This window comes from Taurulus bubalis (genome assembly GCF_910589615.1).
Source record: "Taurulus bubalis genome assembly, chromosome: 14".
Classification (NCBI taxonomy): Eukaryota; Metazoa; Chordata; class Actinopteri; order Perciformes; family Cottidae; genus Taurulus; species Taurulus bubalis.
In genome coordinates, this window is record NC_136602.1 from 23528876 (window position 1) to 23551714 (window position 22839).

At 43.4% G+C, this 22839-nt stretch overlaps 1 protein-coding gene across 1 annotated transcript in view; it reads right to left on the minus strand.

Annotated features, from left to right (window-relative positions):
* The window catches only part of col13a1 (collagen, type XIII, alpha 1), a gene marked incomplete at its 5' end in the record, with an annotated part of 106542 nt that extends 84031 nt beyond the window's left edge, over positions 1 to 22511 (minus strand). Inside the window, 2 exons of the mRNA XM_079229879.1 lie at positions 11150 to 11219; positions 22197 to 22511. Of these exons, the coding sequence (XP_079086005.1) occupies positions 11150 to 11219; positions 22197 to 22511 (385 nt within the window). The remainder of the gene's footprint in view (positions 1 to 11149; positions 11220 to 22196) is intronic.
* Positions 22512 to 22839: the final 328 nt, after the last annotated feature.

Below are 22839 nucleotides of genomic sequence, written 5' to 3' on the forward strand. Positions count from 1 at the left end.
CTCGCTTCTTCTGGGGGGCATCGTGAAGAGAAAAGTGATAAAATGAATAATAACATTCTCCTCTTTCTGGCAGATGTTCCCACTGTAAGTGCATCTCTAAATGTGGACATGTACAAACACACACTGCCTCCTAATGAGCGTCTCTCAAAGGCCGCCCTGACCAGACGCAGGAGGCTAAACGGCCGTGAAGACATTTCTCTGAGAGCTGGCTGTGAACACTTTCCAAACAAGATGCTAACACTTTTAGGATGTGTGTGTGTGTGTGTGTGTGTGTGTGTGTGTGTGTGTGTGTGTGTGTGTGTGTTCAAACTGGAACAGTGGGAGAGAGAGATCAGGTGGCTGAAAGCTCACTACAATATGTATCATGAGAAAACCAGATGGTGTTTTCTTCACCTACTGTACTCAAACCTCTCAGACGAGCTTCCTCCTCGGCTCACATGCAGACAGTCGGATTAAACTATTCTGTTCCCGCCCTTTTCACAGGGCATCAGAATATCATATCATCATGTCTGTTTTTAAGAAAATACTGAACAGTATGAACAAATGAATATCCCTACTTTATTTTTTTAAACATAGCCTCACAAGGTAAGAAAGCTCAACACCACATTCTGTTCTCATACTCAACACCTGCAATGATTGAAAAAGAAAATGTGTCACCTTTCACAAGTATATATATATATATATATACTTATTTTTTATATATATATATACTACATTTTTGTTATACTTGTTTATTCTGTCTATATAATAGTGCTATTGTGGATTATTTTACTGTTTACTTGTTTAATGTATTACTTGTTTTCTTTATAAAGGATTCATTATCTTATCTTATATTTCTTCCCAAACAGTGATGAAGAACAGCAGTAGAGTTTGTATTCAGACTAATGATAAGTGAATATGAGCTGGTGTTGCTCAGATAAAGAGTCGTTCATTTGGAACCGATGCCGATAACGTAGTCGTCTCTTCGCCGTGACCCCTGACTGCCAGACTTCTACAACGAGCCACCTGAAGGGGGAGGGGCTTCAGGTCCAGGTGGTTCTGGGAGCGTCTCTGTCAACAGGGAAGCTCTGACAGGGAAAGCTGACACGTCTCCATCTGTTAGCAAACAGCCAAGCTGCGTCCCAGCGGTGGAGTGGTCTTCTTTACGACCATGTGGTCCATGCAGCCAAATCACAAAAGAATTGTCGTCCTTCACATATCGTTCCGTTTCTGTCGTGATTGATTGAGTCATGGCCCATAAACACGACATGGTAACCAGCTGTTGGGCCCTTGTATTGAACACCTATACATGTTCTATACAATCTGGTTACAATCACAACAGCTCTGCTGTGTCTTCGGCTGTATTGGCATTTCAAGTGGAGAACGTTAGAGGTGAGTAAAGGTCGTCTGAACTTAACAGCCACAGCCTCACTGAGCTTTTCCAAAACAATGACATAAGCCTCCCCTTGTAGCGCTGCTTTGGAACAGCTGTGAACCTGAGCACGAACACGTGAAGCTCCAGGCTGCCGTTTGAAGCCGTCCCACTCTGGAGGGTCTTTTGGTCACACGTCAGACCCCCGGCTCGTCCATCAGCAGCTTGGTTCATCAGCGGTGAATAAAGCATATGAAGGAACACACTGGGTAACCTCGTGCACGGGGACTCTGTAGTCCTGCTAGGATCACGGTAAACCATCAGGACCGGGACCAGGTCTGTTAGGACGTTCAGCCTCCTGAGACACGTTGATGCAAATCCTACCAATCACAGATAGGGGGCGATGAAGGTCACAGTCACTTCATTCCTCTTCATCTCTTCTGTCCTCTTGCTCCTCTTCCTCCTCGTTGTCGGCCTCCTCTCCTGCCTCTGGTATGGCCACACACTGGCAGCTGCAGCGGGAACTTATCGCGGACGCAGAAAGGGGATCCGCCGCGCTCCTTCCTGTCAGCACGGACGTCAAGGTGAACTTGGGTCTCCTTAAATAACTGCCCCCACCGCCAGCTGCCCAGATTAGAGGAAGTCTCTTGTTTACAAGGGCATTCTGGGCCTTCTGCTTTAGCTTCAGCAAGGAGAATATTTATTAATGAGCTCCGATGGCATTTGATATGTGTACTTGTACATGAAGTTCTATTAGTTCTGCCTCTATAAGGCCGCACCGCGCCGTGCTGCTGGTTTAGAGGCGTGAGGTGCGGTGACCTCTGACCCCTCACCGGCTCCACACCGTCCACTACCCACAATAACAACGCAGTAGTTCCCCTCTATGCCTGTGTGAGATGTGTCCACCGGATAAAGTAGAAGAAAGGTTTGTGGTGCGACCGGCATATTTGATGTGCAGTTATATATATATAAAATAAACTACAATTGCAATATAAAGGCCAGGCAGCGTTGCACGTGTCCGACAGGATTCTGGTGCCCCGCTCTCGGCCCTGGGACCGGCCCATGCAGCAGGTTGTGTTTGGGGCAGTAAAAGACTCACCTTGTTGTCCCCACTGTGCTTTTTACATCTCACACGACTCTGCTCATGCAAACAAGATCTTTACAATGGTTTGATCAAGCTGGATGGAAAATACTGTGTGTTAATACTGTGTGTTAGTACTGTGTGTTAGTACTGTGTGTACTCTGTGTACTCTATGTTAATACTGTGTGCACTGTGTGTACTATGTTATTACTGTGTGTATGTGTGTACTCTATGTTAATACTGTTAGTACTGTGTGTACTGTGTGTTAATACTGTGTGTTAGTACTGTGTGTTAGTACTGTGTGTATGTGTGTTAATACTGTGTGTTAATACTGTGTGTTAGTACTGTGTGTACTGTGTGTTAATACTGTGTGTTAATACTGTGTGTATGTGTGTTAGTACTGTGTGTACTGTGTGTTAATACTGTGTGTTAGTACTGTGTGTATGTGTGTTAGTACTGTGTGTACTCTATGTTAATACAGTGTGTACTCTATGTTAATACTGTGTATACTGTGTGTTAATACTGTGTGTTAGTACTGTGTGTATGTGTGTTAATACTGTGTGTACTGTGTGTTAATACTGTGTGTACTGTGTGTTAATACTGTGTGTTAGTACTGTGTGTATGTGTGTTAGTACTGTGTGTACTCTATGTTAATACTGTGTGTACTCTATGTTAATACTGTGTGTACTGTGTGTTAATACTGTGTGTTAGTACTGTGTGTTAATACTGTGTGTTAGTACTGTGTGTATGTGTGTTAGTACTGTGTGTACTCTGTGTACTCTATGTTAATACTGTGTGTACTGTGTGTTAATACTGTGTGTACTGTGTGTTAATACTGTGTGTTAGTACTGTGTGTATGTGTGTTAGTACTGTGTGTACTCTATGTTAATACTGTGTGTACTGTGTGTTAATACTGTGTGCACTGTGTGTACTATGTTATTACTGTGTGTATGTGTGTACTCTATGTTAATACTGTTAGTACTGTGTGTACTGTGTGTTAGTACTATGTGTATGTGTGTACTATGTTAGTACTGTGTGTACTCTATGTTAATACTATGTTAGTATTGTGTGTATGTGTGTACTCTATATTAATACTGTGTGTACTGTGTGTTAGTACTATGTGTACTGTGTGTTAACACTGTGTGTACTGTGTGTTAGTACTGTGTGTACTGTGTGTTAATACTGTGTGTACTGTGTGTATGTGTGTTAGTACTGTGTGTACTCTATGTTAATACTGTTAGTACTGTGTGTACTGTGTGTTAGTACTGTGTGTACTCTATGTTAATACTGTGTTAGTACTGTGTGTATGTGTGTACTCTATGTTAATACTGTGTGTACTGTGTGTTAGTACTGTGTGTACTCTATGTTAATACTGTGTTAGTACTGTGTGTATGTGTGTACTCTATGTTAATACTGTGTGTACTGTGTGTTAGTACTGTGTGTACTCTATGTTAATACTGTGTTAGTACTGTGTGTATGTGTGTACTCTATGTTAATACTGTGTGTACTGTGTGTTAGTACTGTGTGTACTCTATGTTAATACTGTGTGTACTGTGTGTATGTGTGTACTCTATGTTAATACTGTGTTAGTACTGTGTGTATGTGTGTACTCTATGTTAATACTGTGTGTACTGTGTGTATGTGTGTACTCTATGTTAATACTGTGTGTACTGTGTGTATGTGTGTACTCTATGTTAATACTGTGTTAGTACTGTGTGTATGTGTGTACTCTATGTTAATACTGTGTGTACTGTGTGTATGTGTGTACTCTATGTTAATACTGTGTGTACTGTGTGTATGTGTGTACTCTATGTTAATACTGTGTGTACTGTGTGTTAGTACTGTGTGTACTCTATGTTAATACTGTGTGTACTGTGTGTATGTGTGTACTCTATGTTAATACTGTAGTTGCCTCCACAGCCTGTGTTCTCTGGGTGGAGCTTTGCTTCAGTGACTGCAGGGAAGACGAGCATTAGTCACCCCGCTGTTACCAAGCAGCTCAATGCTTCACCTGCCGACAGGATGGAGTTGTTGACGTATTCTTGGGGACAACATATTTCAGGTCATAATAAAATGAAGTAAAATAATAGCCTCTGGGCTTGTGATGAGTTCAGGACAGCCAGGATGCCAAATCCAGCCAGGGCCTAACAATCCCCTCGTCTGGACCTCATCGTCCAACGTGACTCATATTTTGATCTCAACTACAACCTGTAACGTTGTGAGAAGCCTCTTGCACGGTTGTGTTGCTATCACGATGAAAACATGTGTCACAACCTGAAAGACAGACACACAAGCACCTGCTGAAGTCCTCAACCCTCCTCTGGGGTCGTCCCGGCTCCAGTCCAGGTGAACACAACACCAGCGCCGCCGCCACAGCTGGGAATATGAAATGTGGTGAATGGGTTTGGTGGATGAGTAACAGGTCTGAAGCCTGAATTATGCCAACAATGCCAGACTGGCAGGGAGGGGTCGATGGTTTGGATTCTGTTCTCCTGTCATGGCTTCTCCTGGGATCCCAGACAGGTGAACTTCCTCCTGAAGAAGGCTTTTAGGGGCCTTAACCTTTTAAAAACCCATCCCCCCTAGGGGGGGGCAGACTGAGGGATTGTTATAGAAATTGTAAATCATAGCTTGTTTTATGAAAAAAAAAGCCCCAAACTGCTGTATTTTGATGCATTGAACACCATAAGTAATATACAAGTGAAAGATATGGTTTGGTACATGAAAACATTCAAATGTCACAGATGTGCCCCAATGCAAATGATGGAGTCCTCGCCTGAATGTTCTCTGTTCTAAACCCTCTCTAACTTTGTTCTGCTTCACTTTATCAAAGTCAACCTTTGCAGAGAGAATGTTCACATATTGAGCTGTGATTTGGGTTAGAGAATGTTCACATATTGAGCTATGATTTGGGTTAGGGAATGTTCACATATTGAGCTATGATTTGGGTTAGAGTTGGACGTTACAGCTGCATCATTTCAAAGAAATAATCATCCTGAAAGTGACCTGAAACCTTTTCATGTTTTTCTGTGTTTCATCTTCATTTACTCTTAACCAGTAACATATAGACTGATATTTACACATCTGAACAAAATCTCACATGTGTACCTTTTATTATAACCAAAAGTATTCAAATAGCCCTTGTGGTTGCAGAGATACACACTTTTTAGTTTGGGTATGACATTTTAGAGGAAAGGGCCTAATAATAGGTTGGTTTTAACCCACCTGCTGACTGATTTAACTGCCCAGGTTTCTTTCCCCATCTCAATTCATATAGCAATGATGCAACATTCCCAGATATCATACAATAATTAGTGGGTCCAGTGTTATTATAAAATATGAATAAAACAATAAATGCTATCACAAAATAGTTGAAATCTTAAGAACCCAAACTGTGATTGCGGTCTCTTGTATCAGCCCTCAGAAGCCCAAACATGTCCAGGCTTCAGTGTGGCTCCCAGACCCTCTACAGACCCTTCATAGACCCTCTACAGACCCTTCATAGACCCTCTACAGACCCTTCATAGACCCTTCATATACCCTCTACAGACCCTCTACAGACCCTTCATAGACCCTCTACAGACCCTTTACAGACCCTTCCTAGACCCTTCATAGACCCTCTACAGACCCTCTACAGACCCTTCATAGACCCTCTACAGACCCTCTACAGACCCTTCATAGACCCTCTACAGACCCTTCATAGACCCTCTACAGACCCTCTACAGACCTGTCATAGACCCTTCATAGACCCTCTACAGACCCTTCATAGACCCTTCATAGACCCTCTACAGACCCTTCATAGACCCTCTACAGACCCTTCATAGACCCTTCATAGACCCTCTACAGACCCTTCATAGACCCTTCATAGACCCTCTACAGACCCTCCACAGACCCTTCATAGACCCTCTACAGACCCTTCATAGACCCTTCATAGACCCTCTAAAGACCCTCTACAGACCCTTCATAGACCCTTCATAGACCCTCTACAGACCCTTCATAGACCCTCTACAGACCCTTCATAGACCCTTCATAGACCCTCTACAGACCCTCTACAGACCCTTCATAGACCCTCTACAGACCCTTCATAGACCCTTCACAGACCCTCTACAGACCCTTCATAGACCCTCTACAGACCCTCTACAGACCCTTCATAGACCCTCTACAGACCCTCTACAGACCCTTCATAGACCCTCTACAGACCCTTCATAGACCCTTCACAGACCCTCTACAGACCCTTCATAGACCCTCTACAGACCCTTCATAGACCCTTCACAGACCCTCTACAGACCCTTCATAGACCCTTCATAGACCCTCTACAGACCCTCTACAGACCCTTCATAGACCCTCTACAGACCCTTCATAGACCCTCTACAGACCCTCTACAGACCCTTCATAGACCCTCTACAGACCCTTCATAGACCCTTCACAGACCCTCTACAGACCCTTCATAGACCCTCTACAGACCCTTCATAGACCCTCTACAGACCCTCTACAAAATGTGAGAGCGCCATCACATCTTTACTCATCAGCTTGTTTTAAAGATGATGGCATTGTTCTTGTCTCAGAGTTAACAGTTGGTGGAATTTGTCATTTGGCTCTCTCTAAATAAAAAATGCAAACATTGTTTACGACAGGACGAGGCGGATCTGTGTTCACACCCATAAATCACTGTGTATCGTATACACACTGTATCCTTTGTCCTAAACACAACAATGGCCTGATCTCATTGCAGAACATGGACAGACGGCCCATCTGAAGGCTGTTTATGTGTGACCAGGTGTGCTTCCTCTGATAGGGAATGAACTCATGTAACAAAGCTTATTTACAGCGGAGATCTCTATATTTACTGTCCCGTAACACTGGTATCTGGATTAATGAATATATTTAATCTGGGAGCTCATGGCTGAGGTTACCTCTGTCCAAGTTGCAGAGGACAATAACTTAGGAGGAGCTTAGCACTCTTTAGCGACAGAGAAAGTAGAAACGCTTTCTAAGAACTCAGGATACATTTCCCAGAGAGAATTATATCATTTGGTACAAAATATGGTCGCCTATTATCAAAAACACCATTCTCAGCTTGTGTGCGTGTCTAAAGACATGTCAACATGTTTCTAATGCATGTCTTAAAATGAACGCATCAATTGAACATGTGTCTATTTTCCCTATGATGAAAGATTGCTGGGAAAGTATTCAGACCCATTAAACTAGGATAGATGTTATACATGACATCTTCCTTGAGACCAATTTTGAAACAGCAGCTACTTCCTCCAGTGTGGTTGTAACTGGGACAGTATGGAGGTCTACATGCAGGTTATTGGGAACCAGCTCTATTTGTCTCCCAAACAGCCCAATAAACGTCTGTATGCTCAGACTCCAGGAGAACATGTGGGGTATCCATCATGTGCTAACAAGTCTATCCGCTGAGGAGGAGCAGGAGAGTAAACTGAGCACTGACAGCTTAAACAGCAGAGCGCTGCATGTGTGATGTCCGCAGTGGAATGCGTTACATGTGAGCGTCAGAGAGCTCCAGTTGTCTCAGGCTCTGCTCTATTAAAACCTCATCCTGGGCCGGCCCTAATAGGCTATGTGGTGATTGCACATACACAACATGCCCAGACTGTTGATGTGAGGCCCACTCAGCCATAAGCAATGTGTCTGGGGATTCATCTCCATCCACTTACAGCCACACGTATGTTACACATATTGTGAGGCCTATTGCTCGGTTTCGGGGCCACGATAAACATTTGGAAAGACAACAGACTCGGTGGCACCTTCCAGGCCTCAAGTGCTCTACTTTTAGCGACTGGGAAAGTCCATTTTTCACAGAAACATGTCACGCTCAGAATAATACTCAGTGGCACCTGAACGCACCGGCTGTGCCGCTACAGATGTGTTGTTTCACGACAGAGACCATGTGGACCGCATGTATAGATAAAGATCACTGAGTCTTCTCATAGACACACACATGGTGGGTCAATGAAATGCCATTCTAACATTTTCTCAATCCTTCGGCCCGACTGCTAACGCTATCATCTGGCTTCCTTGTGACATGAGCTATGAATGACCTTCTTTTTTCCATATTCATTGACGATCCACTTCCTTTAATCAAACGTATTTGTCCGTGATGAACCAACGTGAGCCGGTCGGGTAGAAGCGGCTGCCATACTTTAGCCACCGTTTAGCTTTCTCTGACTCTAAGTCTGCCTCGCCTCCTCATGACCTCGGGAGTGAACGGCGCTCTCTGACACGGGACGTCCTGCAGGTTGTCGGCTTCAGCTCACAGCCTTTCAGGCACTAGTGGCTTCGTTTACTAACACACGTGATATTATATTCATCACTTTGTCATATTGATTTTTACTAAAGCAATACAAGCTGGATGTAGCTCCTGTTTGATTGGTCATGAAAATGAACCGGGCTGCTGCCGTGTCTCTAGAGCTCTGCCTCTCGGTCAATATCCTGAACCAATGAGTTTCATGACTTTTAACTAAATTTCCATGACTCTCCATGACTTTAAACCAAATGTCCATGAGCAAACATTTAGTGAAATCTGGGAGTAAACAGTAAAAAGTGAGTAAATATTATATTATATTATATTTTGAGTCTTTCTTTTAAAAGCATATTCATTATTTCAAACTCAGCGTAAATGAACGTCATGAACACATGAATATAACACATTTACATGACTTTTACTAAACTTTGGAGATATCATTTTTTCAAGGACTTTTCCAGGCCTGGAAATAACCATTTCAAAATTCCATGACTCTTCCAGGTTTTCCATGAGCGTAAGAACCCTGTCAAAAGCTCGGCAGTGGCTTGGTGCTCCATAGCCGTTGAAACCTGAATATATCCCACAATTCACTGCAGCACGAGGCCTTGTGGTTGATTAACAGAATAGATTATACAGCAGAGCTTTGTGTGCATTGGAACAGACATTTCATGACAGAGACGCACAGACCAAAACATCCGCCACAGAGAAAGAGAAGACGAAGAAGACGAAGGTGCGTTTAGGTGGTCGGTACGTTTCTCCCAAGCAGAGCAGCTCCTCCTCTCAGACTCAGACGTTCAGTGTTGTGGGACACAGAAAGTCACCAGCAGCCGGAAACGCAGCCGACCATCTGGCGGCTCGGAGTTGAAAGACTTCCACACCTGCAGCGACCGGAGGCTGAGAGCTCAGCGCCGCCGGAGCGGTTCACGAGCCTCACAGACACTAACAGACCAATTAGCACTAATGTGTGGTGGCTGGCTCCGCCCACTGTTCTCACACACACACACACACACAGCGTTTGTCCATATTCTTGGCTAAACAACAGTATTTCAGTAGTTCTCAGAGTAGTTCCTCAGAGCTATTTCTAATATGTTATCTACTGTCAGTGATGAAAATGATGAATACATAAAAATAAAGTTAATAAGCAAGCTGTTGCAAAAAAATGATAAAAAAAACAAACATCTTTGCTTTATTCTAAATGAACACCTGAAGCTGTTAAGATGTATATCCACACTATGATCTTCATGTATATTACATATACTGTATAGTGCACAGAGGGCTGCAGGAGTATGGACTGGTACCGGTACTGGTACTGGTACCGGTACTGGTACTGCCATCAGAGCCCGGAGGTGTAACTCACATCCTGTTACAACTACACGCGTGTTCTTCTCAGCCGGCCGCCCCGCCTCACCATCAGCTGTGTCTGGCCAGCCGTGTATGGAGCGATTGAATCATGCCTGTTTAATAAATGAAAGAGCGCCTGACAAAGGATTTGAACCGCAGGCTCAGATGAACAGAGTCACATGCTGCGAGCAGTCAGCAGTATTGTGTCTGCAGAGGTGCCACCACAACGCACCGCCCTGGGACGGGAACCCGGCATCAAACCCCCGAGCTTTTCATCCCGCTCAGCTGCTCATGTGTGGCTTAATGCAGCTCTAACTTTACATGTTGTGAGCTGTTATTGTCTCATGTAACATCTGGCCACAGGACAACAGTTGAACATTAGCCCTTTGGCTAACACTGGCACACTTACAGTGAGGCGGATCCATGAGCATCGTACCTCAGAATGAATACAACCGTCTGGCCGCAGCAACACTTCCAAACATACGAGCATCTACTACCATCCATTCCACATGATGTGAATACGTGAGTAAGTGTGTCAACACACACACACACACACACACACACACACACACACACACACACACACACCCCTGTCAGTCTGATGGCTTAATGACGAGCAGCAGTGACCTTCCTCTCCGCTGTCAGCGGTCCTGCTGCTTTAGCTTTGGGATGCAAATATGAAAACCTTTTCTTAGTGACATAAATCTCCTGGAATTTGTAGATTTAATTATGCCTGACAAGGGAAAATAATTTTTAAAAAAGAGGTAAGTCGTAGCTAGTGGCTCGCTGCTGGATGCCCAGCTCTATTGACCCAATCATGCCGGAGAAGAGCTTCTCCTCTCCTCCGGCTACTCGTCTGCCGATTGCAAATCCAGTGGGAAAGCAGCAGCACTGCCTGAAGCTACACTCACAGACGTGCATCTTGCATCTTGCATCTTGCATCTTGCATCTTGCGTTGAGCGGTGATGACAGTGACGGAGAAGTATGGGACAGTTTGAACGGCCAAATGCAGCTTCTCCCTTGTGTTCATGTGTGTTCATGTGTGTGTGTGTGTGTGTGTGTGTGTGTGTGTGTGTGTGTGTGTGTGTGTGTGTGTGTGGGGTCTTACCTGGAGGACACAGGCAGCTGTGGGGAGCCTCCCTGGACTCCCGTGTCTTCGGTAGCCTCGCTGCAAGCTTCTGCAGAGACGGAACAGAGGAAGCCCGTTAGCACTGATATTTAACATCATGACACGTCTGGTGTCATAACACAGTTTACATTAATACACGTAATACTTAATACTATCAAATCATCTCAACCTTGACTCGCTTCTTCCACACTCTCTGGCTCTATCACATTGACCTCCCGTGACCTCTAGGACTTCCTCAACATGTTGACAGTGAACTTTAATGGATAAAAAATTACAATTCAATGGCAACTGAGCAAACATATGCTGATGAAAACCTCCTGATATGGGAGAAAGCTCCAGAACAAGAGACTAAGTGGACCTTGACTTGAGATTTTTAGTTTACAGATGGACCGCTCCGCTAGTCCAGGTCCTTGTGTCCTTGGGCTCAACCCCAAACTGCTCCTGTAGATGTGCCTACGGTGTGAATGCTAGTGAGTCCTGATGGACAGGTGGTACCTTCATGGTAGCTCCTCCCATCAGTGTTAATGTTAGTTAGTCCTGATGGACAGGTGGTCCCTTCATGGTAGCTCCTCCCATCAGTGTTAATGTTAGTTAGTCCTGATGGACAGGTGGTACCTTCATGGTAGCTCCTCCCATCAGTGTTAATGTTAGTTAGTCCTGATGGACAGGTGGCACCTTGCATGGTAGCTCCTCCCATCAGTGTGAATGTTAGTTAGTCCTGATGGACAGGTGGCACCTTGCATGGTAGCTCCTCCCATCAGTGTGTGAATGGGTGAAGTAAGATTACGTTGTCTCGTTCTACATTCAAACTGGAACTACACTAGCGTTCCTTGTGGTTTCCCTGTGAGCACGAGGCCCGCCAGCATCTTGCAGTCTTTCTCCGGGTATCTCAGGGTGACAGATGACCTCATCACATAAACAAAAGCCGGCATGTGACGTGGCCCTGAGGAGAATAGAAGAGCCTCCGTGTGCATAGCAGTCAGTCCCTCACGCTGTGTAGAGCAGAACAGGTGTCATGGAGGCTGTTATTCTGAGGCCTGCTGCAGTATTCTGGTACGGCCCGTTACCTCAGAGCTGATGGGTGAATGTCACTTCTACTCCTGTTCTATAGTTCAACTTCAAGAGTTCTTTTTCTCCTCACGGAGTCTGTTGACCTTTTGACCTCATGCACATTGTTCACAGATCACAGAACACGTACATGATGACACATACCGTGTCATACATCAAACTCATTTGTGGAATGTACAGTATATTCAGTTAACTTCGGTACAGTCACACATCGTTAGGCTTTCAGTCCTTCCACATTCTGTTTCTTTGAGGGTGCTGCTCCTGAGATGGTCCTCCTTACTGGTACCGGTAAGGTAAGCTTACTGGTTTCCACTGCTGAGAGTACCCCCACAGCGTAGGTGGGGCGCTCACCTGATCGCCATAGCAGCCACCAATGTCATATGTCTGTACTCAGTAAGCAAGGCTCAGTGTGCAAAGTGTAGTTAGTGTTTTTAAACTGGCACATTTATAATAGATCTGGGTCACATTCATAAAAAGATTGCGCCACTAGTGACAGTCGCCTGGCTATTTAAAAGCAGTGGGTTTGTGCAGGACGTCCTGTGCCACACTAGGGACGGTTCACTGTGACCAATCGGTGGTCAGCGACTGTGACTCCGTGGTGAGCGGGTCGTCCTTCAATCAAAGGATCGGCAGCTTCATTTGATCATGAATGGTCTGATCGGCCATGTCATAAGCTGTGTGTGCTTATGTATGCTGTTTTCAGTTTGTAGTCAGATTAGTCTCTTTCACTCCTCATCCGTTCATGTTGAGTTTTCATTTTTTATGGCCAAATTTTGTAAATAGATTCATTTTCGGTTTGAAACCCTTTATTTGAAAATATCACGTGGCCATGAGTGGAACCACGGAGGATCATTAACGGGACATGTGTTGCATTTTCATGCATTTTCACGGGCATTTTTCATATCAGTGTCTTCTGAAGACGTGGTGTTGGCTGATAAGAGAAGTTCAGACCCTGCTCACCTTCATACCTCATGAAACCTGAACTATTACTGAGATGTCTGTTTCTAAATGTCTGGATGGAGCCTAAACCCAACTCCTCTGGGGTTTTCAGGTGAAACATTTAGTCTGAAGCACATTGAGGCCAAAAGGGCATAAGAGAAAGTGCCGATAAAACAACTCAACAACTCAAATAAATGTGCGTCCTACAGGCGTTACGTGAGGCCTTCATTCCTTAAATATGGGGCTAGCCATGAAACACACTCTTACAAATCTATAACTGCCTCAAAATAACTAGGGATTCCAAAGTTTAGTACTGTTGTCATTCCAAAGTCTCATGCAGAACCAACCGTAGCACTGAACTCTCAGCCACCACTTCCCTTCAACCCACTTTATATTATTCATGAATTCCTGCAGGAGTTTATTTGGTTGATACTGGCAGAGCCCACTCACAACTGGAGAAGTCTTTAGTCGGACTGGTCCAGAGAGCTGAGCAGCCAGAACTCCCTCTTAGAGACACGTTCTCCAAACCAGATCATGGAGGAAGATTCAATTCAACTGGAGCAGTCCGTTGTAAGAAAAAGAGCTGCATCATAAAAACATCAACACCCACAACAGAAACAGAGTCTGCCAGAGGGAGAGCAATGACATGACCATCCTTCAAAGACTGTCATTCGCCTTCAACGCTCTCCGATGTCTAGCGGCTGTGCGTTAGTCCCTGAGTCGTTAGTCACTGAGTCGTTAGTCACTGAGTTGTTAGTCACTGAGTCGTTACTTACTGAGTCGTTATTCACTGAGTCGTTACTCACTGAGTCGTTACTCACTGAGTCTGTAGTCACTGAGTCGTTAGTCACTGAGTCGTTACTCACTGAGTCGTTAGTCACTGAGTCGCTAGTTACATGAATCGTTACTCACTGAGTCGTTATTCACTGAGTCGTTACTCACTGAGCCGTTAGTCACTGAGTCGTTAGTTACATGAATCGTTACTCACTGAGTCGTTATTCACTGAGTCGTTACTCACTGAGTCTGTAGTCACTGAGTCGTTAGTCACTGAGTCGTTAGTTACATGAGTCGTTAGTTACATGAATCGTTACTCACTGAGTCGTTAGTCACTGAGTCGTTACTCACTGAGTCGTTAGTTACATGAATCGTTAGTCACTGAGTCGTTAGTCACTGATTTGTTAGTTACATGAATCGTTAGTCACTGAGTCGTTAGTCACTGATTTGTTAGTTACATGAATCGTTAGTCACTGAGTCATTAGTCACTGAGTCGTTAATCACTTAGTCGTTAGTTACTGAGTCGTTAGTCACTGAGTCATTAGTTACTTAGTCGTTAGTCACTGAGTCATTAGTCACTGAGTCGTTAGTTACTGAGTCGTTAGTCACTGAGTCGTTAGTCACTGAGTCATTAGTTACATGAATCGTTACTCACTGAGTCGTTAGTCACTAAGTCATTACTCACTGAGTCATTACTCACTGAGTCGTTAGTCACTGAGTCGTTAGTTACATGAATCGTTAGTCACTGAGTCCTTAGTTACTGAGTCGTTAGTCACTGAGTTGTTACTCACTGAGTCGTTAGTCACTGAGTCGTTAGTTACTGAGTCGTTAGTCACTGAGTCGTTAGTTACTGAGTCGTTAGTCACTGAGTCATTAGTTACATGAATCGTTACTCACTGAGTCGTTAGTCACTGAGTCGTTACTCACTGAGTCGTTAGTCACTGAGTCGTTAGTCACTGAGTCGTTAGTTACATAAATCGTTAGTCACTGAGTCATTAGTTACTGAGTCGTTAGTCACTGAGTCGTTACTCACTGAGTCGTTATTCACTGAGTCGTTACTCACTGAGTCTGTAGTCACTGAGTCGTTACTCACTGAGTCGTTATTCACTGAGTCGTTACTCACTGAGCCGTTAGTCACTGAGTCGTTAGTTACATGAATCGTTACTCACTGAGTCGTTATTCACTGAGTCGTTACTCACTGAGTCTGTAGTCACTGAGTCGTTAGTCACTGAGTCGTTAGTTACATGAGTCGTTACTCACTGAGTCGTTAGTCACTGAGTCGTTACTCACTGAGTCGTTAGTTACATGAATCGTTAGTCACTGAGTCGTTAGTCACTGATTTGTTAGTTACATGAATCGTTAGTCACTGAGTCGTTAGTCACTGATTTGTTAGTTACATGAATCGTTAGTCACTGAGTCATTAGTCACTGAGTCGTTAATCACTTAGTCGTTAGTTACTGAGTCGTTAGTCACTGAGTCATTAGTTACTTAGTCGTTAGTCACTGAGTCATTAGTCACTGAGTCGTTAGTTACTGAGTCGTTAGTCACTGAGTCGTTAGTCACTGAGTCATTAGTTACATGAATCGTTACTCACTGAGTCGTTAGTCACTAAGTCATTACTCACTGAGTCATTACTCACTGAGTCGTTAGTCACTGAGTCGTTAGTTACATGAATCGTTAGTCACTGAGTCCTTAGTTACTGAGTCGTTAGTCACTGAGTTGTTACTCACTGAGTCGTTAGTCCCTGAGTCGTTAGTTACTGAGTCGTTAGTCACTGAGTCGTTAGTTACTGAGTCGTTAGTCACTGAGTCATTAGTTACATGAATCGTTACTCACTGAGTCGTTAGTCACTGAGTCGTTACTCACTGAGTCGTTAGTCACTGAGTCGTTAGTCACTGAGTCGTTAGTTACATAAATCGTTAGTCACTGAGTCATTAGTTACTGAGTCGTTAGTCACTGAGTCGTTACTCACTGAGTCGTTAGTCACTGAGTCGTTAGTTACATGAATCGTTAGTCACTGAGTCGTTACTCACTGAGTCGTTAGTCACTGAGTCGTTAGTTACATGAATTGTTAATCACTGAGTCGTTAGTCACTGAGTTGTTAGTCACTGAGTCGTTAGTCACTGAGTCATTAGTTACATTAATCGTTAGTCACTGAGTCGTTAGCCACTGAGTCGTTAGTTACTGAGTCGTTAGTTACATGAATCGTTAGTCACTGAGTCGTTAGTCACTGAGTCGTTAGTTACATGAATCGTTAGTCACTGAGTCGCTAGTCACTGAGTCATTACTCACTGAGTCGTTAGTCACTGAGTCGTTAGTTACATGACTCGTTAGTCACTGAGTCATTAGTCACTGAGTCGTTAATCACTTAGTCGTTAGTTACTGAGTCGTTAGTCACTGAGTCATTAGTTACTGAGTCGTTAGTCACTGAGTCATTAGTCACTGAGTCGTTAGTCACTGAGTTGCTAGTTACATGAGTCGTTAGTCACTGAGTCGTTAGTCACTGAGTCGTTAGTCACTGAGTTGTTAGTTACATGAGTCGTTGGTCACTGAGTCGTTACTCACTGAGTCGATCCAGTTCTATGCAGAACTGGATCATCTCGATCATCTCCAACAAGCCTATTGTGTTGGCTCCACCCACTGAGCTTCAACTCAACCAATGATATCACTTTTGCCCGAACTAATTCAACTCTGCATTCAACTCTGCACCCTACTGGAGATGTTCTGTTATCAGGGTCTTAGCATGGTATCCTACAGGCTATGCTTGTGATGCATATGAAGAGCAGCTGGCCTGCTAAAGGGATTGAAGTGTGTGTGTGTGTGTGTGTGTGTGTGTGTGTGTGTTTTAGGTAACCCGATGCCAGCGTATTATAATGTGGTTTGAACATTCTATTTTAAAAGGATGACAAACCCCTTTACTATCCTGTGTTCTGATGAACAGTGAGAGCTGGCACTGCTGCTGCACACACTTCCTGTTATGGTGCTCTGAATCCAGGCCTTCACTTCCCTTATTTACTCGCTTCATAGAGAGCTGTGCTCCGTCCAAAAATCTCATTCCCTCCACTACATAATCAATTTAAGTACTATACTCAACAAACTTTTGTGTGAATAAACAATAGTGTGTATCTTCACGTAAACAATGAGAATCATAGTCTGACCTCATTTTGAAGTTAAAAAAACAACAGCAAAGTGAAATCTTATAATTGTCAATAATACCGTATTGCATTGTGGGAAGTTTGCACACTGTAATATTTCAACGGAAAGAGTTTGCAATTCACGTACTACTGGTTTCAAAATAAGTTTACAGACGGTTCGATCCCCGGCTCCACTAGTCCAGGTCCTTTTGTCCTTGGGCAAGACCCTCAACCCCAAACTGCTCCCGGAGCTGTGTGTGAAGGTTAGAGTCCTGATGGACAGGTGGCACCTTCATGGTAGCTCCTCCCATCAGTGTTAATGTTAGTTAGTCCTGATGGACAGGTGCCACCTTCATGGTAGCTCCTCCCATCAGGGGGTGAATGGGTGAATGATGACATGTGAGATACGAGTCTAGTCCATAATACAAATGCAAACAGTACAGTTCTGGTCTTCTGGTTAAATATTTTCCAAACAGGAAAATTATGTCAATTCAGTTACAATAGTGTTGTTATTATACTGTCATGCGGTCAGTTAAACATTTTGAATGTTATATTGTGATGCATCGACAAACACACACACACACACACACACACACACACACACACACACACACACACACACACACACACACACACGCAGACTCTTCCCCTTAGACGGTGGCTAATGTATCTACTACACTATTAGCACACAGGAATCATCAATCACACAGACAGAAAGCATGTCATGAAATGTCTTATTGATGTTTTCCTTCTGGACAGTGATGTGATGTTTTCATTAATAAAAACACTCTCATATCTGGAGATCTTTACAATATGTACAACTCAGCGGGTCTGTTTAGTCTCAAGCTAATGTGTCCTTCGGGTAGGCCAAAGTCCCTCAGAGTGTGTGTGTGTTTGTGTGTGTGTGTGTGTGTGTGTGTGTGTGTGTGTGTGTGTGTGTGTGTGTGTAACCATCACTAACTGTGCTCTGATGAAGTGCAGAGGCTCAGGCACTTCTAGTTGAGTGTGCTGTTTGCATTCGGCTGTCTGATTAGCACACGGGTCATTTATACTCTCACACACACACACACACACACACACACACACACACACACACACACACACACACACACAGAGGAAGTAAACGTGGATATGCATGTATGTGTTTGTGTTTTGTGTATATATATATACATATATTGGGTGCAGGGTCTGTGGGGAGCAGAATGAGGGGGGACTATGTTTTTCAGGCTTCTACACCTCACAACATGGCCTCCACCTCCCATCATGCATCTGCACTCACAACGCTCACCAGGTCTGCAGAGAGCACTTAGTGGTGAATGTTAAATGTTGAAGGGGCCAAGTTTGGGGCGAGATAATAAAGAGAGAGGCTGAGGTTGGGCTGTTGTCAGGGTGTTGTTGAGGTTATGGCTGTTGTTTTGGGGACTTGCAGTGGCCTTCAAGGACCTCACAACACGTTCTTAACGGGCAGCAGTTTGCAGCAGTTTGCAGCAGTTTGCAGCAGTTTGCAGCATCCGAGGATCGGAGGCGAGTTTTTTTTTAGCTTGCTCTCCGGGCACAGCCAGTTCTGGTGACGGCCGATGCATGTCATGCAAACGGATGTATTTTTGTAATGGATGAGGCCCGGCCCTAATACCAGTCATGTCTGAGGATTACAGCGAGCTGGAAGCAGCACACGGGTTGGCTCGCTCAGCATGAGGAGTGGAGGCTGAGGAACTGAGCCTGGCTGGACACCTAGTGCGGCGCATCAGAGGGCTCAGGGTCCCGATCCTATCAGGGCTTTGAGTGACGGGTCCCATTAGCAGAAAAGAACAAGTGCAAATATAACTTTAGAGACTTTAAAGCACGTTGGTTTTCTGCTGATACTGATTTCTGATGAGCCACATCGGCCCAGGCAGAAGGCTTCTGTGCTGGTTTGGTTGTTATCCTTTTACTCCTTTATTGTCGTCTACAGAGGTTAACTGCATACAATTCTGATAATTAAGAAATAATGGATTGTATTTGTATTGATGGAAAAACTCATTTCATCACAGATGTGTTAACAGCAGCATGATCAGGGATCAGCGGCTCGAAAGCATTCATGTTGGTTGATAACTTTATTTAATACTATTACTACGTATACGACATACTGTACTATACTATTACTAAACTATTACTATACTATTACTATACTATGCTATTACTATACTACGTACTGCACTATACTATTACTATACTATACTATTACTATAATATTACTATACTATACTATTATTATACTATACTATTACTATACTACGTACTGCACTATACTATTACTATACTATACTATTACTATAATATTACTATACTATACTATTATTATACTATACTATTACTATACTACGTACTGCACTATACTATTACTATACTATACTATTACTATACTATTACTATATTACGTACTGTACTATACTATTAATACACTATACAATTACTATACTATACTATTACTATATTATTAGTATTACTATACTATACTATTACTATATTACGTACTATGCTATACTATACTATTACTATACTATTACTATACTACGGACTATATTATACTATACTATTACTATACTATACTATTACTATATTATTAGTATACTATACTATACTATTACTATATTACGTACTATACTATACTATACTATTACTATACTACGGACTATATTATACTATACTATTACTATACTATACTATTACTATATTACATACTGTACTATACTATTACCATACTGTACTATTACTATACTATTACCATACTATACTATTACTGTAATACAATTACTATACTATACTATTATTATACTATACTATTACTATACTATTACTATATTATACTATAACTATATTATTACCATACTATACTATTACTGTAATACTATTACTATACTATTGCTATACTATACTATTACTATACTATTACTATATACATAACAATATATATATATATAACAATTATACTATAACTATACAATTACCATACTATACTATTACTGTAATACTATTACTATACTATTACTATACTATACTATTACTATACTATAGTTGGTCCAGTCCAACATTAACACACACTACTCTATATGAAGGACTCTGTGGTCCAGTCCAACATTAACACACACTACTCTATATGAAGGACTCTGTGGTCCAGTCCAACATTAACACACTACTCTATATGAAGGACTCTGTGGTCCAGTCCAACATTAACACACTACTCTATATGAAGGACTCTGTGGTGGAACACTAGCAGCACCTCTGTGCACATTTTCCCTAACAGAGGAAACTGGTCATCTTTGAAGACAGGAGGTGCATTCTGGATAGTGTCGGGTGAAAGTATCACAGGCGTCTCTCTCCCTCTCCAAACAAAAGGACACATCTGTGCTTGTGTGCCATTAATAATGAGTGTGTATACATGCAGAGATAAACACAGAGGCAGGCTGCATGGCCCCGGGCCCTTCTGGAGATGAAGATGGAGAGATCCTCCTCACGGGGCCCCGCGGAGGAGCTCCAGAGCCGGCACTCCAAAAGGACTGGGTCTCTCCAGCACCTTGGATTGGACATCACTGAGTCCTCTAGCGCCGTGTGTTCTACCTTTATTGAGCCGCGCCACATTTTCTACAATAAAAAAATCCTGCGGCACACCAACAACCCAAAAAGGTACAAAAGGTCACATTGTAGCATAACACAGCACATATGGTAAGTATTGTGCTACCTACTGGCATGGAAGAGTATTTCATTACTAGACCAGACACTATATTGCAGCTCAGATGCTCAACAATGGAAAATTATTTGCGGCAAATAAATCATATTGTTTTGGACCGATTAAGTAAAATTGGTCATTTTCCCACGGCACACCTGACGATCTCTCACGCTGGTGGAAAATCACTGCTCTAGTACACCTGTGTGTGTGTGTGTGTGTGTGTGTGTGTGTGTGTGTGTGTGTGTGTGTGTGTGTGTGTGTGTGTGTGTGTGTGTGTGTGTGTGTGTGTGTGTGTGTGTGTGTGTGTGTGGAGGCTCCTCTCTGTCCGTGCAGTATGAGGCAGAGGAGGGTCGGTCTTTTCTAAATAAACTGCTGTGTTATAGGAAACGTACCATTGTCACTTATTACATCCTTACAGCGTCTTGTTATTTGTAACGGTGACAACGTGGAGATGAAAGTTGGGCCAGAGCAAACGGAGGAGGAGACAACAGAGACACCAGTCTGACTCGGTCCCCTGGAGGAGCTTCCTAGTGGAGCTGGAGGTCGGCTGTGACTCCAGAGCAACAATGTGAAAGAGCTTTGACTCAAGACATTCTCTTATGAGGAAAGCTTTATTAACAATACCGGGTTGCTTTATTCATCATTTATTAAGTATCTAGTTATGCTTCATAGTCAGTTCATCAGTGAAACGCTGTTTATAAGATCAGGTTTGGGTTTTCCAAATTAAACTAAGCTATGCATTATTTGATTTAACTACAAAAATGTGTCACACATATTGTTTAAAATAATCACTCCAACATCAACCAATAAGAAACAACTGATAAACACCTTAAATAATACCTTGAATAATTTCTTATTCTTATTTATTTTGTATCATCTTAATTGTTATTATTGTTTCATCAAGACTAAATTAAAAAAAAATTTAATTAAGCATCCTTCATCCTTCTTTTCTATCCTCTCACACACAAGTCAGAAGTTATAGAATATAAACTATAACAGACATTTTTATTTTATCTTCCATGTAGGTGCTCGTTCATCATGATTTGTGGGGCTAGAAATTGTTATAAAATGGTACCAATGTATTTAATAATTACTGTATCTTATTTCTTAGGGTACAAAAACTCCAATAACACGATTAGAAAAGACCAAATGCAGAAGAAAAGACCTTAAACTGTGCAGACAGTGCCTTAACAACATCCATTAATGTATTTAAATCAGATATAAAAACATCAAAGACCCGACAAGTGAGAAAGTCACTTGTTGCCCGCGAAAAGATTCCCGAGCCCGTAAAGACGTTTGAACTGGAGGTGAATTAAAAGTCACTTTTTATCCAAATATGGCACATGCAGAGTCCCTCTGATTAATAACGAACCATCATCATATTATAATCATATTGCCGCCTCACCTCGTCCAGGATCTGGTCCAGCCGGCCCAGGATAACGGGCTCCACCTGCTCCAGAGACAACATCCAGGCGGAGAGCTGCGCGTCGCGCTGCCGCTGCTCCAGACTTACTATCCGGGTCTGCAGCTCCGAGCTCCGGACCAAAACCACAATGCAAACCCCGAGGCACAGAACCGAAGCCGCGATGCAGAGCATTGCGCCCGGCAGATCTCTCCAGTTCCTCCACCGCGGCGGCTTGGAAGGCGGCTGCTGCTCGCCGCGAGTCCGCCTCTCCTCAGCCGCCTTCCCGGCGACTCCCCACTGCTGCTGCTCATCCATTTTAGACCTCTAACTGCTTCTATCCACGCAGAAAGCCTCTATTCCTCAGGTGAAGAGGACTCCCGAGGTCCCGCTACGTTGCTGAGAGGCGGTCTGGTCTCTCTGATGTTTAGCTGCAGTCTTTCTTTACTTCAAACTGTCTCCAAACTTCTGTGCGTCACTCAGATGATCCACTACATGCGCGTCAGAGCGCGGGGCATCGTGCAGGTGGTCTGTCCTCAGTGGGTCGGGGTGTTCCTGCTTCAGGGCCGGACTGGTACTCCTGTGTGTTCCGCTCCGCGTCCCGGTCGCTGCTTCTCCTCTGAGCGAGCCAAAGCCAAAGTGCGGC